General features: G+C 44.0%; 1 protein-coding gene across 1 annotated transcript in view; it reads left to right on the top strand.

The window, feature by feature from the left end:
* Positions 1–17,594, top strand: part of LOC140197272 (endophilin-A1-like) — a 178,387-nt gene that overhangs the window by 147,338 nt on the left and 13,455 nt on the right. Inside the window, exons 5-6 of the mRNA XM_072257194.1 lie at positions 6,427–6,560; positions 14,383–14,541. Of these exons, the coding sequence (XP_072113295.1) occupies positions 6,427–6,560; positions 14,383–14,541 (293 nt within the window). The remainder of the gene's footprint in view (positions 1–6,426; positions 6,561–14,382; positions 14,542–17,594) is intronic.

Here is a 17,594-nt window from a genome sequence, read left to right as displayed (position 1 = left end):
TAGAGCAGATGTTTAATGAGAGGTCCTTTGGTGTCTATGGACATTACTGGCAAGCAAACATTTATTGTTCATCCCTCGATTGCCTTCTGGAGGAGGTGCTGAGCTGCATTCCTGAACCACTGCAGTCCTTCTGGTGAAGATGAGATCTCAAGTTTGGGAAGTCGTGTCGAAGTGGGCAATTGACAAAGGGACACACACAAAATGCTGGAGGAACTCAGCAGGCCAGGCAGCATCTCTGGAAAAGAGTACAGTTGACATTTCAAGCCGTGACCCTTCATCAGGACTGGAAAAGAAGGGGAGAAGTCAGCGTAAGAAGGTGAGGTGAGGGGAGAAAGAAGTACAAGGTGGCAGGTGATAGGTGAAACTGGGAGAGGGAGAGGGGGTGGGGGTGAAGTAAAGAGCTAGGAAGTTGCTGTGGATTTCCAGCATCTGCAGATTTTCTCATGACAGTCTATTACACTGTGGGGTCTAGTTGTTACTGTTCCTCCATCACAATACAAACTGCCATTTTAGAGAGTATTTCTGTGACTTTGGGACAAGAAAAGCATGATGACAATAAACCTTTTTATTTTACATATGAGATTTCTCTTTGTCTGCAGTCATAGAGTCATATAGCATGCAAACATGCTATTTGGTCTATCACATCAATGTTGATCAGTGGGTACCTATCTATATTAATCTCATAAATCTTATAGAAACATACAAAATTATGAAAGAGATAGATAAAATAGAGGCAGGAAAGTTGTTTCCACTGGTAGGTGAGACTAGAACTAGGGGACAAAGCCTCAAGATTCAGGGGAGTAGATTTAGGACGGAGATGAGGAGGAACTGCTTTTCCCAGAGAGATTAGATTAGATTAGATTAGGTTAGATTATGAGGACACTCAGTCCTCGTTTATTGTAATTTAGAAATGCATGCATTAAGAAATGATACAATGTTCCTCCAGCATGATATCACAAAAAAAAGGACAAACCAAAGACTAACACTGATAAGACCACATAATTAGAACATATAGTTATAGCAGTGCAAACCAATACCATAAAAGAGCAGACCATGGGCACGGTAAAAAAAAAGTCTCAAAGTTCCGATCGGCTCCCGAGTCCCCGATAGCAGGCAGCAAAAGGGAGAAACTCTCCCTGCCATAAAGCTCCAGGCGCCGACAACTGCCGATGCATTGGAAGCATCCGACCACAGCCGACTCTGAGTCTGTCCGAAAACTGCGAGCCTCCGACCAGCCCCTCCGATACAGCCTCCTGAGCACCACCCTCTGCCGAGCACTTCGACCCTGCCCCGGCCACCGAGCAACAAGCAAAGCCGAGGACTCGGGGCCTTCTCCAGAGATTCTGGATCACACAGTAGCAGCGGCAGTGAAGAAGGCATTTCAGAAGTTTCTCCAGATGCTCCTCTGTGCTCTCACGTCTGTCTCCATCAAATCAGGATTGTGCACGGCACCCTACTTGACAGATTACAGATATCATTCACTGGAGTGACTGCTGCGAGCTGCGTCACACCGCCATCTTCTCCTCCTGGTGAATCTGTGGAATTCTCTGTCCAATGAAGCAGTGGAGGCTACCTCAGTACATATACTTAAGACAAGGTTGGATAGATTTTTGCATAATAGGGGAATTAAGGGTTATGGGGAAAAGGGAGGTAGGTGGAGATGAGTCCATGGCCAGATCAGCCATGATCTTATTGAATAGCGGGGCAGGCTCTACGGACCAGATGGCAGACTCCTGCTCCTACTTCCTATGTTCTTATGTTCATCTAACATGTAAAACAGTAAGAATAATTGCATCACTGGATCTCCCAACCCTGTTTCCATCAATCCGTTGACCCACCAATTTATGGCTGTCCAGAAACACAACCACCTCCCCCTCATACCCCATCCGTTATTTATTTATATACACACATTCTTTCTCTCTCTCTCCTTTTTCTCCCTCTGTCCCTCTGACTATACCCCTTGCCCATCCTCTGGGTTCCCCTCCCCCTGTCTTTCTCCCCGGACCTCCTGACCCATGATCCTCTCATATCCCCTTTTGCCTATCACCTGTCCAGCTCTTGGCTCCATCCCTCCCCCTCCTGTCTTCTCCTATCATTTTGGATCTCCCCCTCCCCCTCCCACTTTCAAATCCCTTACTCACTCTTCCTTCAGTTAGTCCTGACGAAGGGTCTCGGCCTGAAACGTCGACTGTACCTCTTCCTAGAGATGCTGCCTGGCCTGCTGCGTTCACCAGCAACTTTGATGTGCGTCACTTAAGATGCTAGAAACCTTGAATAACAGCAGAAAATGCTAGACGTGCTCAGCAGATAGAAAGCATCTGTAGAGGGAGGAGCAGAGCTAGCCTTTACATTGATGACATGGGACTGATTTTCTCTCCACAGATGCTGCCCAACCTGCTGAGTGTCTACAACATGTATTTATTTTTTTTATTTCAACCTCTAATTGTGGTTGTGGGAAGCCCAGCCCTACATCATTGCAGGAGCTCCTCAGGCCAGTTCATCAGCAACCTTCTTTCCATCCCAAGGTCAAAAGTGGAGATGCTCTTTGATAATTGCACAGCGTTCAATTCCACTGGCTGTTCCTCAGAAGATAAAACAGCCCGTGCTTGCAAGTAGCAACACACTGGCTACTTTCTACTATGGGCTGGTAAGTGGAAGGTAACATGCTTGTCCTGAAAGTGTCAGGGAATGATGACCAACAAGGGAGAGATGAACCACTTACCCCAGACATTAACTGCATTACCAATCTCTTCAAAATCTGACTACTTTGTGCCCAATATCCCTTCTGTTTGACCATTCTGCTGCCATTATCCTGATCTTATCTGAGTCCCTCAGCTTTGCACTTCCTCCCTCGTGGCCTTATTTTCTTTATGACATGCATAGGAATCTTTCATCTCATTGAAGGGACAAAATAAATGCAAGGCAGAAAAGTAAATTAATACTTTTAGGGAGCTGAGACAAGACAAGGGAAAACATAGTAGGGAAGTAACAGTATGTAGAGGAACAATTAAATGTTATGTGGGAGTCCACAAATCCCAAGCATTAGCAGGACTGGTAGATTAGGGAGTAAAGATAGTAGATGGAGTGGTTGTCAGTGTAGCTGAGACCACAGAATGTGAGCTTCAAATGGAACTGTTCAGATCATTAATGGGTCCACAGCTAGAGCACTATGCACGGGGGTGGGGGGGAGGGACTTTGGGGTTCTAACATTTGAATGTCGTTCATTCTTTGGGGCACTTCTGTTTTCTTGGGTGGTTGTGAAGAAAAAGCATTTCAGGATGTATATTGTATACATTTCTCTGACACTAAATGTACCTTTGAAACCTTTGTTCTGGTCCACACAGTATAGAAAAGATCTAGAAGGACTGGAGAGGGTGTAGAGGTTCACAAGGATGTGAATCCTTCATCAGGTTTCAGCTCAAAACACCAACTGTTTATTTCCCTTCATAGATGCTGCCTGACTTGCTGAGTGTCTCCAGCATTCTTGTGTGATTTCCAGCACCTGCAGAAATTCTAGTATGTACAATAATGTTGCCAGGGTGGAGAGTAATGGAGGTCTGACATGGTCAATGTTAGAAACCTCGAAGCAGGTAGGACTGACAGTGCATTGGGAAGGCTGAATTGAGGAGGCGTTTGAGCGCGAGAAAGCCAAGTACCAGGAGGTGGTAGAGCAATGCCAGAGACAGTGGTGAAGGGTACAATGCGAGCCTATAAAGGTGGGGTGTAAAGGTTTTGCTGGCTGATAACCGTGTAGAACGTACTCTCTCCTTGGCACTATGGGGGCTGCAAAGAAAAGGGCCATCAGGACCGTCACAGAGGCTGCTGAGTGAGCCTCCGGGTGGCTATAGATCAAGAGGTGTGAGCCTTGGACCAGTGGTACTGGGACACAGGCCAAGGCCTAATCATCCCTGGCTGGGTCTCCTGAATGAGGGTGTCTGATGTCGAAAGACCTGAAACATCTGACATCCCCGGTTACTTCACTGATGATGTGTCCCAGCGCATCCTACGATGTATCTCAACATCACGGTTAAGAGGGTAAAATGTCCATACTGTTTTCTGCAGAATTATGGAGTTCTGCATTGGAAAATTTAGTGAAGGAGTGTGAAATTTGAGAGGGTGAGACAGAGTGATCAGAAACAACCTGTTCCTTCACCAGTAGCTGGATAACTGTGGAATATGGGTATTAAGTTAATTCATCTAGGGATTAGATGGCAGTTGTGAAAAATTTTTATTCAACGAAGTGGTGAGGGTCTAGACTTGATGCCTGAAAGAGTGGTGGAGGCAAAAACCTTGACCACACTTTGGGGAGTGGAATTAAATGAAATTAATCCATTTTTGATGGTCATAACTCTTGCCTTCTGTAAATGTCTATGATTCAAATTGTTATTGCTAATACTTCTATTCTTTAATTGTATGTAATATGGCTTCTAAGATATTTGATTTTTCAAATGTTGGAATTATGAATGTATTTTATGATTTTAATGATAATGAAGTTACAGGAAACAGACAGCATCTTCAGTATTTTTGTGTATTTTCACTTTACCTCAAGTCCCGACATTGCTCCTAGTGATTCAGGCAGTGCAGAGGCAATACACGAATAAGGGAAACCAGCAGGTCAGGCATGAACTTATGTCCCATATGACCAACTTCTGCTGTAAAATATTGAAAACTTTAAATTATTAAATGAACCTTGACTCTGTTTTAATGGCATAGTGAACCATAATTACTGCTTCGCAGATTATTAAAAAAAAATTCAAGCACAGAGATTGTAATTCATATTGATAAATATTTGAATGTGTGAGGTACTTAATTTGATCTACTTACTTACACTTATTTGATGTTTCTATTTCCTCCTTCAGTCATTTGTGTGGTTTAGACTTTGTGGTCTTATAAAACCTTTGAAGTATTATTTTAAAAAATATAAGTTTTACATACTTTTTTTATGGTCTGTGAAGATTCTTTGACCGAGTAGTCTGCTCAGCTAGCTCGGTGACGTCACCTGCTGGACTCCATTATTCTTCATGAATTGGAGCCAGACTGCAACTGATGCCGAGGAAGAGGATGCTTGTAGCACACACCAGGTTTATTCAGGAGAACTGGTACCAATTTTGGTATGAGAATACTGTATCAGTCAATGATGTGCGCCAATTGGATTGAAAGCCCTGAACCGTTAAGACATAAAAAGCAGTAGCAAATGGAGGCAATTCAGCCCCTTGCACCTAGTCTGCTCTTCCATGAGCTCAAAGCAGACATTTTAGCTTGATGCTGCTTTCCGTGACTCACTTCATATCTCTTGACTCCCTTGTAACCTAAACTTCTCTTGAACCCTGTGTATTTAATTTTGGGAGATTGCTGAGGGACTGGGGAAGGATCGTGGGGGAAGTTGCCAAGTCTGCTGAACCTCTCGCGATGAGGGCTTGGCTTTGCTGCCAAGCTAATGTAGAAGTGTGAATGATCTTTCAGTTCTCATTCACAGGACATGAAAGCTGTGATGTCATCTGGGCAATCATGTTACCTGTTCCCAAACTCAGTTAATGGGAGGAGAATGAAAAAAGGGTGGAATTTGAGAACGTCAGTGCATATTGTTTTTCTCTTCATCATCTCATTCTTTCATAACTCTTATTATTTTTTTACTTCCGTGACCTTGAGCGATATTAAGTGGATGTTGTATGAGAAAGTTGTTCCTGGCATGCAGCACCTGGGATTAGTGCTAGTGATGGTAGAATGTGGACTTTGCACAGCCCATTGTAGGCCATGTAGTGAACAAGAATGTACTCAGCATTCCACCAAGATTGGCCAACTCCACTCTCTATATTTGTTTTGCAAGTCATCATATGTGTTTGTATGTTTGCCTAGTAGAGCTTTGGCCAAATTTACTGATGTCATTTGCTATGCTCCATACATTTTCATTACTCTTTTACAGTGATGTGTTCTGTAATTGCAGCAACGGTACCAACATTGATAATTCATGGGTGCCAGGAGAGCGTAGAGGTTCGCCTGATGCTATTACAGCTCGGGGCATTTGGAGTTCAGAGTTCAATTCCGGTGCCGTTCTGTAAGGAGTCTCTGTCTGCCCTCCCTGTGGAATGTGTGGGTTTTCTCCAGGGTCCTCCGCTTTCTGGATAGGTTAGTTGGTTATTGTAAATTGTCCCATGATTGGGTTAGGGTTACTCGGGTGTGTTGGGGCTTGCTGGGGTAGAGCTGGAAGGGCCTCCTCCGTGCTATATCACTAAATAAATTAATGATGTTGCTACCAAAAAGCAAGAATTAGTTTATTTTTGGTACTGTTGGGGACCTTGGAGAGTGAGCTGATATTCCATTGTGAAATAAATCTTTTGAAGTTTGCAATTTATTTATGAAGACTGCTAGGGGCCAAGTAAAATTTTCACCGAAGTTCACCTTTGATGTTTTGGAACTGTTTTCCAGGGCAGGCTCTGCTGGATGCTGGGGAAACGATGAAACAGCTGGCTGAGGTCAAAGATGCCTTGGATATGGAAGTAAAGCAAAACTTCATTGATCCACTACAGAACCTTCATGACAAAGACTTGAAAGAAATACAGGTATTGATGGAATTACATTTATGAGGGCTGCCTTTTTAAGGGTTATTCTAGAATATATATTCATCAAGAAGAAGCAATTATAAATCGGCTCCACAATGCAGGCGCACCCACCTGCCAGTCACCACACTTCCCCTTGTTACTCCTCTACTCTCTGCAACTCCCATGCCACATCCCCCCTCCACTCTCGATCACATTAGTTTCTTCCCCACCCTCTCTCCTCCCAGCCACTCCTCCTCAAGTCCCTCTTCCCCCTATTTCATCTTCCCAGAGCTCCCCACACCTCCAACCTTCCTCCCTTTCCACTCCTAAATCCTTCCTCACACCCATGGGCCCCACTGTGTGGATTTTGTCCATAGGTTTTCCCTGGGTTCTCTGGTTTCTTCCACATCCCAAAGATACTCTGGTTAGCAGGTTACTTGGCTGTTTAGATTATCCCTAGTATGGGTGGCTAGTAGGAGATTCAGGGAGGAGTTAATGGGCATGTCAGTGAACAGATAAGAAAGATAATTGGGGAACAGGGTTGATGGAACTGCACTGATCGGTCGAATGGCCTGCTTGTAAGTCATAAAGAAATAAAAGATGACTTTTTTGCACGCTCAAAATTCTGGAGGAACTCAGTAACTAGGCAGTATCTATGGAAACGTGTAACCAGCTGACATTTGGCACTGGGACCCTTCATCAGCACTGGAAGGTAAGGGTCTCGGCCCAGCCCGAAACATCGACTGTTTACTCTTTTCCATAGCTTCTGCCTGGCTTGCTGTTCCTCCAGAATTTTGTGTGTGTTGCTTGGATTCCCAGAATCTGCAGATTTTCTCATCTGAGGATAACTTTTGGGATTCCTCCTTTTCCGAAGCCGTTAGTGAACGAACCCAGTGATAGAAGAACATTATGAGGAAAGTTATGAGCAGAATACCTGGATAAAACTCAACTCTGACCTTTAATTTGCTGCAGTCCAGGCTGCCTAGGCTACAGTAATGCTTTGTGGGAAAGTCAGAATGACTCACTGAAGTAAAGCTTGAGCTTCACTTTGATATCACAGAGGTCAAGAGCATCTAACAGCACTTCAAATAACAAAAGCACAGTACTTTAAATCGTCCTCACAATGGTACCTAATCTCAACCATGACAGCATTCAGCAGTGCTATAAAAATATATTTATTTACAGTTAATGTCATTTAATTGGAACTCCTTTGTTATATCTGCATTTCATTTGGATGAAACTTGAAAATTTATAATGAAATTCTTCCAAACCACTTCATTATAGATGATGAGGGGAGATTGTAATTATTTTACAATTAAAAGGAGCTATTAATTAGCATTGCTATAGGGCATATTTTGCAGTTATGTTTAATGTAGAAATTCTGATGATGCATGAATGCCCACTGAAATCCTTTGAGTAATGTTTCAGTGCAACCATTTTACCTCAGGTAATACAGAGAAACATTGTAACCAATGCCCAGTCACAGAAACAATGTAACCAATGCCCAGTTACAGAGAAACATTGTAACCAATGCCCAGTCACAGAGAAACAATGTAACCAATGCCCAGTTACAGAGGAACAATGTAACCAAGGCCCAGTGACAGAAGAACAATGTCACCAATGCCCCGTCACAGAGGAACAATGAAACCAATGCCCAGTCGCAGAGGAACAATGTAACCAATGCCCTATCACAGAGGAACAACGTAACCAATGCCCGGTCACAGAGAAACAACGTAACCAATGCCCGGTCACAGAGGAACAACGCAACCAATACCCAGTGACAGAAGAACAATGTAACCAACGCCCCGTCAGAGAGGAACAATGTAACCAATGCCCCGTCAGACAGAAACAATGTAACCAATGCCCTATCACAGAGGAACAATGCAACCAATACCCAGTGACAGAAGAACAATGTAACCAATGCCCAGTCACAGAGGAACAATGCAACCAATGCCCAGTCATGGCGGAACAAAGATAAAATTGAAAAAGATGATGAAAACCAGGACTGAATGTGTTATATTTGAATGTACATAGTATTTGTTTTAAAGAAGATGATCTAGTAGTGGAGTTAGAGATTGGCAGTTATGATGCTGTGGGTATCACTGAGTCGTGGTATCAGAATATTATAGTTGGGAGCTAAACATCCAAGGATACATGTTGTATCAATAGGAGAGGGAGGTGGCATGGATTTTTTTTTAGTAAAAAAAATGAAATCAAGCTGCAAGGGTAAAAAAACCCTGATGAAAGTTATATACAGGCCTCTGAAGAGCAGCTAGGATGTGGGCCACAAATTATAGCGGGAGATACAAAATGCATGTCAAAGGGGCAATGTTATGATAGTTATGGGGGATTTCAATATGCAGGTAGATTGGGAAAATCAGGTTGGTGCTGATTTTGAATCTCAAGAGAGAGAGAATTTGTAGAATGCCTATGAAGTGGCTTTTTAGAGCAGCTTGTTGTTGAGTCCACTTAGGGGATCAACTATTCTGGATTGGATGTTGCGTAATGAACCAGATTTGATTAGGGAGCTTAGAAGCACCATTAGGAGCCAGTGATCATAATATGATAGAATTTACCCTGCAATTTTAAAGGAGAAGCTAAAGTTAGATGTATCAGTAATAGAATGGAGAAAAGGGAATTATAGAGGCATGAGAGAGGAGCTGCCCAAAGTTAATTGGAATAGGACACGAGCAGGGATGACAGCCGACCAACGAAGGCTGGAGTTTCTGGGAGCAATTAGGAAGGCACAAGACAGATACATCCCAAAGAAGAAGTATTCTGAAGGCAGGATGATACAACTGTGGCTGACAAGGGAAGTCAAAGCCAACATAAAAGCAAGAGAGAGGGCGTATAATATAGCAATAATTAATGGAAAGTGAGAGGACTGGGAAGCTTTTAAAAACCAACAAATGCAATTAATAAAGCCATAGGAGGGAAAAGATGAAGCATGAAAGTAAGCTAGCCAATAATATCAAAGAGGGGACAAAAAGTTTTTTTTCAGATGCAGTCTTGTGCAAAAGTATATAACGCACATATATAACTAGGGTGCCTAAGATTTTTGCACAGTACTGTGTTTGTTAATGTGGAGTGGAGAGCGAGATTGTAAATCTGGCGGAGCAAAGAAGGCTGGGAACGATGAGGGTAGAGTGCCATGGGAGGTGTGTAGGACAGGTGGCAGAGAAGGGGTGCTAGGGTGGGGTATGGTGCATGTGCAGCACTGAGAGACCAGGCAAGGTAATTTGATTTCCAAACAATTGGTTTACTGATCATTTCAGAATGTCCCTTTACTCTCGCCTCTCTGCAAAAGACAGTTGAGAGGAGATACTGGACCACTGGAAAATAACGCTGGACATGGCAGTAATGAGGGACATAGAACAGGCGGATGAACTGAATGAGTAATTTGCATGAACCTTCATTGTGGAAGATATTAGCAGTATGTGGGATGTTCAATAGTACCAGCAGGCAGAAGTGAGTGCAGTTCTATTACTATAGAGAAGTACTGGGAGCTGAAAGGTCTGAAGGTAGATAAGTCACCTGGACAAGATGGGCTACACCCAAGAGTTCTGAAAAAGGTAGCTGAAGAGATTGTGAAGGCATTAGTAATGACCTTTCAAGAATCACTAGATTCTGCCATTGTTCCAAAGAACAGGAAAATTGCAAATGTCACTCCAGTCTTCAAGAAGGGAGGGAGGCAGAAGAAAGGATATTATCGGCCAGTTAGCCTGACCTCAGTGGTTGGGAAGGTGATGGATGGGTTGTTAAGGATGAGGCTTTGGAATACTTGGAGGCATATAGTAAAATAGGCAGTAGTCAGCATTGTTTCCTTAAGGGAAAATCTTGCCTTACGCATCTGTTGGAATTCTTTGAGCACATAACAAGCAGGATAGACTGAGGAGAATCGGTGGATTTTGTGTGCTTGGGTTTTCAGAAAGCTTCTGACAAGGTGCCCCTTGAGGCTGCTGAGCAAGATAAGGGCCCATGCTATTACAGGAAAGTTATTACCATAGATAGAGCATTGGCTGATTGGAAAAAGGCAAAGAGTGGGAATAGTGGGAGACTTCTCTGCTTGGCTGCCGGTGACTAGTGGTATTCCGAAGGGGTTGGTATTGGGACCAACTTCTTTTTATATTGTATGCCAATGATTTGGATGGTAGAATTGATGGCTTTGTGGCCAAGTTTGTGGACCATACAAAGACAGGTGGAGGGGCAAATAGTTTTATGGAAGCAGAGAGGCTGCAGAAGAGCTTAGACTGATTTGGAGAATGGGCAAAGAAGTGGCAGATGGAATACGGTTTTGTGAAGTGCATGACCATGCACTTCAGTGGAAGGAGTAAAAGTACAGACTATTTTCTAAAAGGGGAGAAACTTCAAAAGTCCAAGCTGAAGGGGACTTGGGAGTCCTTGTGCAGGATTTCCTGAAAGTTAACTTGCACCTTGGGTCGGTGGTGAGGAAGGCAAATGCAATGTTAGCATTCATTTTGAGAGAAATAGAATGTAAAAACAAGGATGTAATGCTGAGGTTTTATAAGGCACTTGTGAGGCCTCACTTGGACTATTGTGAGCAGATTTTATCTGAGAGAGGATGTGTTGACATTGGAGAGGGTTTAAAGGAGGTTCACTAAAATGATTCTAGGAATGAAAGGGTAAACGTACGAGGAGCATTTGATGGCTCTGACTTTGTAATCGTTGGAACTTAGAGGAAAGTGGGGGAATCTCATTGAAACCTATTGAGTGTTGATAGGCTTAGATAGGGTGGATGTGGAGAGGATGTTTCCTATAGTGGGGAAGTCTTGGACCATAGTGCACAACCTCAGGAGAGAGGGACGTCCATGTAGAACCGAGATGAGGAGGAATTTCTTTATCCAGAGGGTAGTAAATCTATGGAATTCATTGCCAAGATGGCTCAGGAGGCAAGGTTGTTGCATGTATTTAAGGTGGAGGTTGATAGATAAATCAGGCCTTGAGAGATTACTGGGAGAAAGCTGGAGAACAGGGTTGAGGGGGAAAATTGATCAATCATGATAAAATGGCAAAGCAAACTCAATAGGCTGAATGGCCTCATTCTGCACTTTTGCCTTATGGTCTACAACTGCTTTTATAAATTCCTTGACAACAGCGTTGTATTCATTCAGATCCTCTAATGAGTCCTCGAACATGGCCCAGTCCACTATCTCGAAACAATACCATAGCCGGTCCCCTGCATCCTGCGACCATCTCTTTGTTGCCCTTATATCTGGAGCCCTATTCTTGAGGCTCTGCCTGCACTGCATGCACGTAAAAAGAGGGCAGCCAAACGAGCAGATTTCCTGAAATGCAGTCTAGGCTTAGAACAGTAGGTATACCTAATCATAGAGGGCGGAGGTTGAGCATGTTGGGACCCCGAGTGCTGCGGTTGATATGTTGATAATTGGGCAGAGATTTGTGCAAACAAGCTGGATTGAAGTCCCTGACAATGATTTGAAAGGCATCAAGGTAGACTGTTTTTTGTTCGATGATGGCGGCATTCAGTACATTGCCTGCTTAACGTCTACCTTTGATGGTATGAAAACTGTGGTCAGGATCACTGAGGAGAACTCTCTTGGTAAGTAGGACTGTTGGCATATAATCATTAGATGTTCCAGGTCGGGGGAACAAGAGTGAGACAAGATTGCTGTGTCCGAGTACCACAAAGAGTTTATTGTGAAACACAGACCTCGACCTTTTGCCTTCTCCAAAACAGCAGTCCAGTCTATTTGGTGTATCATTAAGCCCTTGGGTCTTACCAATGTAGGCAGCATGTCTGGAGTGAGCCCTGTCTCTGTAAAACACAGAACACGGCAATTTCTCATTTGCTAACAAGATACTGAGTAGAGGAAGTGTCATTCCCTGGCAGTTTAGTATGGTTGGGAGTCCTCCCTTCCTCCTTCTCTTTCAGCTGTGGTGACATACCTTCATCTGCTTGAAGGTACCGTATCTGCAGCTTGAAAATTAATCCCACAGTCCTGCAGAAGAGTGAAATCCCTAGCTCATTAAGACAGTTCAAAAGTATGTTACTTAAAGTGAAATTCAGAAGAAGTACGGTATATTTAGAAGTTTTGTAAGCTGCCTGCAAAATGCCACTGTATTTCGCCAGCGCCATCTTGCCTCAAGATGTCTAAGACTTAATAATAGATGTTTAAAATTAACGTAAAAGCAGATATTTTGTGAGTTGAGGAATATTTTAGGATTAAAGAACCTGTACTGTTCTACAATAACGTTTGTTTTCCTTCCTGATTTCACAACTTGCACTTAACATACCAGCAGCTGGAGAAAAGACGGTGTGATGGTGATGGTGTGGAAATGCCAGTATGCCAGTTCCCAGTGTCCGAGAGCTGGGGCATGGAGAGGGGTTGGTACCCTCAGGAAGGAAGGATAGGAGTGTATGGGATTCCAATACGGTGCTTCTTAGAGATTATATGTTTGTTTCAAGAGAATCAGAATCAGGTTTAGTATCACCGGCATATGTCGCAAAATGGCAGCTTGCAGGATTAGGCGGATGAATTTCGCCTGGAGTGTTACATGTGGAATACATGAGTGATGCATATACAGTATTATGTTTGATGCCCAGGTACTTCTTGTGCCAAAAACTACCCTGTCAAGTTTCCATAGCAACACAGAGCAGTCTGGAAATGGTCAGTGTTATCATGAACTCCATGCTGAGTTGCTTGCCATCGATTAGAGCTGTACGTGAGCTAATTTAATCCTGAAATCTGTTGAAAGATAGGAAATCCTTGAAATTTTCAGCAGATCGGGTAGCATATGTAGAGAGGAAAGCAGTGAACATTTTGACAGAGAATGTTTTGTCAGCCTTGTTCTGTCAGTACCTCATCTTTACATGTTATTCTTTGGCATGTGAAGTGAGTGAAGTCATTATTTTACACAGTACAGGAACAGATCTAATCCGTAGGGCAAAAGGAAAAGGCAAGTGACATTGTTTCAATAGAAGAAAAGTCATTCAGTTGAAATGTTTGCTCTTGACTTGCTTTGCAGATGCTGCTTAGCCACTGAGAGTTGATTTCAGATTTCTACCATCTGCACTTTTATTGAGTTCTGTAATTGGAGTGAGTGTGAAGGGTTGTTGGTGGGGTGCCAGTCAAGTGGGCTGTTTGATCTGAATAGTGGCAAGAGTTCCTGAGCAATGTTGGAGTTATGCTCAGTCAGGTAGGTGGTCGGTGTCCATAATGCTGCTGGACTGCCTTGTAGCTAGTGAAAAGGCCCCTGGTATGTAAATGAAAGAAAAGCAAAATTTTTATTTGAAAGTACTACCCATTTATGTTATCTCACAGCAGATTTTGTATTTTTGCAAAATGTAAATAACTGAGTGGAAGTTAAATGTCATTAAAATAGATACAATGTGGCTGGAATTGGAATAACCAATTGTTCTAGGAATTCTAGTTAATGTCTCTGATTTGATCTGTTAACTGTTTATTTCTCTACTGCTGCTCTGCTGACGTTTAGAGTGAGTTCTATGTAAATGATATTGGTGTACAAACTACCAGTGCTGTGAGCAGCTCCACCACTCCGAACTAGCAACAGTTCTATCTGCAAAAATATATCTGTACAACGAGATATGAAAGAATTGGAGACAAGTCAGGAAAGGTCATCTGCATTGGCTTCTTTTACTCACTGGTCGTAGTTTATTTCATACCTCAAATGCTAACTTATGGAGACTGGAAAGACAATGGTAATCTCTTATTGACCAGTGAGTAACACATAACTTGTTAGGGATAGATGGATCAATTCTGGTTGAGATACGTATTTGATTTTCAGTGTACCTTCCCTCATTGTCAGTCTCACAGGAATATATTTATTTACTCACTTACAGCATCATCTGAAAAAATTGGAGGGACGCCGACTGGATTTTGACTACAAGAAGAAAAGACAAGGGAAGATCCCAGATGATGAGATTCAACAAGCACTGGAGAAATTTGATGAATCAAAAGAAATTGCGGAATCGAGCATGTTTAACCTACTGGAAAGTGATGTAAGGACTTGTTTTTCTTCAGCCTTGGGAACCAGTGCTCCAATGATTAAAGGAGTGTTTGTGCACTGACTCTGTACACTCCTACTCCTGTACTAAATCTAAAAGCTTCGTGTATCTGGTTTTGTTCATAGCTGAGTTATCATTCCCGGCTGGTGATAATTGGCCCCATCTTCTATTTTAATTCACTATTTCTTCTCCACCCAGCAAAGGGATCAGTGAAAATGCTCTTTACTATATTTGCCTCCCAATAGAACAAAACAAATCCCGACCTGATCTTGCTGTGAAAGGCAACGAAGTGCAATTGAATATTTCTATTCCCTGTACGGTATCTCACCAGGTTGGGTTTCCTGACCCTCTTGCAGAGAGGTATTGGTTTCTGATGAATGCAGAGACAGTGAATGGGTTTTAGCTATTCCTTCTGTGATATACCTTCCTGTTCCCAGCAGTGCGTGCAAGGAGTTTGTACGTTCTCCCTGTAACCACTTGGATTTCTTCCAGGTGCTCTGGTTTTCTCCCACAGTCCAAATCCGTATGGGTTTGCAGGTTAATTGATCATTGTAAATTGTCCCGTGTTTAAGCTAGGATTAAACTGGAGGGATTGTTGGGCGGCGTGGCTCAAAGGGCCAGAGGGACCTATTCTGCACTGTATCTCAATAAGTAAATCAATAAGCTGTGCCCAGCTATGGAGTGTGATAACTGTGCACTATCCTCTGATTAACATGTCGCCACACCACATCAGTTGCTGAGCCAGTGGCTCCAACAGAGTGGCAGCACTGGACCCACATCTGGCCCAATTGTAATGTAAGTGGAATGGATGAGGCATGGAAAAAAATTAGTGGCTGATTAATTCCAAACTATTTTCCCCGAACACAACTGATGCCCCTGTCTTCTTTTCCAATTTTGTCTCGGTGTCAGCTGATAACGTTCCACCAGCGGAGAATCCCGCCCCCCACACCCAAATTCAGGCTGGGGAGGACGCTGGAGGAGTTCCTCACTTTACTGGAATTTCTACCGTTCCTGCTGGATCCTGCCAGAAAAACTTGGCAACCTTATTGTCCCGTTTAATCCTGAGCTAAATATTAAACCCCTTAACAACATATCCAGTGCTCTGGTCACCAAGTGTCTTTTTACCCCTGCCCCTGCAACACCATTACAGACTTCCTGGATTCCTGTCCATGTTGGTGTACTGATCTGACTTCAGTACCAGCATCCAGATGCCTCCAACACAATCTACCAAGTATATGGAACCACCAAAAACACCCCAGTCTGTTCATTGGGCTTCCTGCTAAACACAAGATAAGGGGTCATCTAAAAGAGCATAATATTGGGACGTCCTTGCTTTAACAAATGTCTGTCATTGTTTCCTTCCTGCAGGAAGCATTAAAGCCTGAGCTGCACAATTAAGCAGGCAGCTGGAGCATCACAGCTGATTAAAAGGAGGATGTTGTGGAGGGATTATCTACTGAGTCATGGGAAGTGAGCATCTTCATTCAGAGCTCTCTTCATAGCAGGCACAGGAAACGTGGTGCAGGGGATGTGGTGTGAAGTGCAGTGCCTGGATTTCCAGGTGGGACACTTACGTCATAACATGCCTCACTGCAAAGTGGGGTCGCAGCCCCCACAAATGGCAACAGTGAAGTATCGGCCACAGGGTGGCAGGCAGTGGCCATATTAAAGCATTAACAGTGAGGTCTGTGAAAACAATGTTTCAGTTAGGGCACTTTAAGTAAGAAGCACCACTTTCAATGTGATGCCCTCCGAGTTTTATTAAAACTGAGTATTTTGAGTTGAGCCATTTTGACGTCAGTTCTGTTGATAAAGATTATTAAGCACTTGGTGAGGTCACAAAGTACAATGGAGAAGTGATACGCAGATTTGATCGAATTTTGACAGGGAAGTGCCGTGGGACTGCTCTCAGAAATATCCCAAAGAGGTGAAATTCATTTATTGTGCCCAAATTGGACGTAGAAATGACTGCAGGAGCTTCTTTTTCTCATCAGACAAGGCTATCTCCATCACCTTTGCCCTCCTGCATTGGTCCCTGAAATAGATGACACATTTTTTTTGACATTTGCCCAACTCTCCTTTCCTCTGTCTATATGCATTCCGTGTCTGCTCCCATTGTCCCCTGTCCGCTCACCTTCTTTCTGCTTTCTCCACATTGCCTTGATGGCCATGTGCATTCCACTCTGCTCTGATTCCACCCTTGCTATTCCCCTCCTGTGTCCTCCCCACCCTTGCTGTTCCCCTCCTGTGTCTTCTCCACCCTTGCTCCTCCCCTCCTGTGTCCTCCCCACCCTTGCTGTTCCCCTCCTGTGTCCTCCCCACCCTTGCTCCTCCCCTTCTGTGTCCTCCCCACCCTTGCTGTTCCTCTCCTGTGTCCGCCCCACCCTTGTTGTTCCCTTCCTGTGTCCTCCCCACCCTTGCTGTTCCTCTCCTGTGTCCACCCCACCCTTGCTGTTCCCCTCCTGTGTCCTCCCCACCCTTGCTCCTCCCCTTCTGTGTCCTCCCCACCCTTGCTGTTCCCCTCCTGTGTCCTCCCCACCCTTGCTCCTCCCCTTCTGTGTCCTCCCCACCCTTGCTGTTCCTCTCCTGTGTCTGCCCCACCCTTGCTGTTCCCCTCCTGTGTCCTCCCCACCCTTGCTGTTCCTCTCCTGTGTCCACCCCACCCTTGCTGTTCCCCTCCTGTGTCCTCCCCACCCTTGCTGTTCCTCTTCTGTGTCCACCCCACCCTTGCTGTTCACCTCCTGTGTCCTCCCCACCCTTACTCCTCCCCTTCTATGTCCTCCCCACCCTTGCTGTTCCCTTCCTGTGTCCTTACCGCCCTTGCTGCTCCCCTCCTGTGTCCTCCCCAGCCTTGCTGCACTCTCCTTGGCAATCTCCACCAATCCCCAGTTTGAGATCTTCATCTGAGTATGGGCTGTGTGTGCATTGAATATCCAGTAATGTGAACAGCTCTTGGGTTAAATTATTTGCAAAACAGAAAGCATAAATGGAAAGTGTGTGTATTTCCTCATTGTCTGTAAACTGATGATGTGTCATGACCTGAAATG

The sequence above is a fragment of the Mobula birostris genome, chromosome 5, assembly GCF_030028105.1.
Source record: "Mobula birostris isolate sMobBir1 chromosome 5, sMobBir1.hap1, whole genome shotgun sequence".
NCBI classification, from domain to species: domain Eukaryota; kingdom Metazoa; phylum Chordata; class Chondrichthyes; order Myliobatiformes; family Myliobatidae; genus Mobula; species Mobula birostris.
Note: the sequence above shows the minus strand (reverse complement) of the source record. Positions and strands in the feature narration are given on the sequence as shown.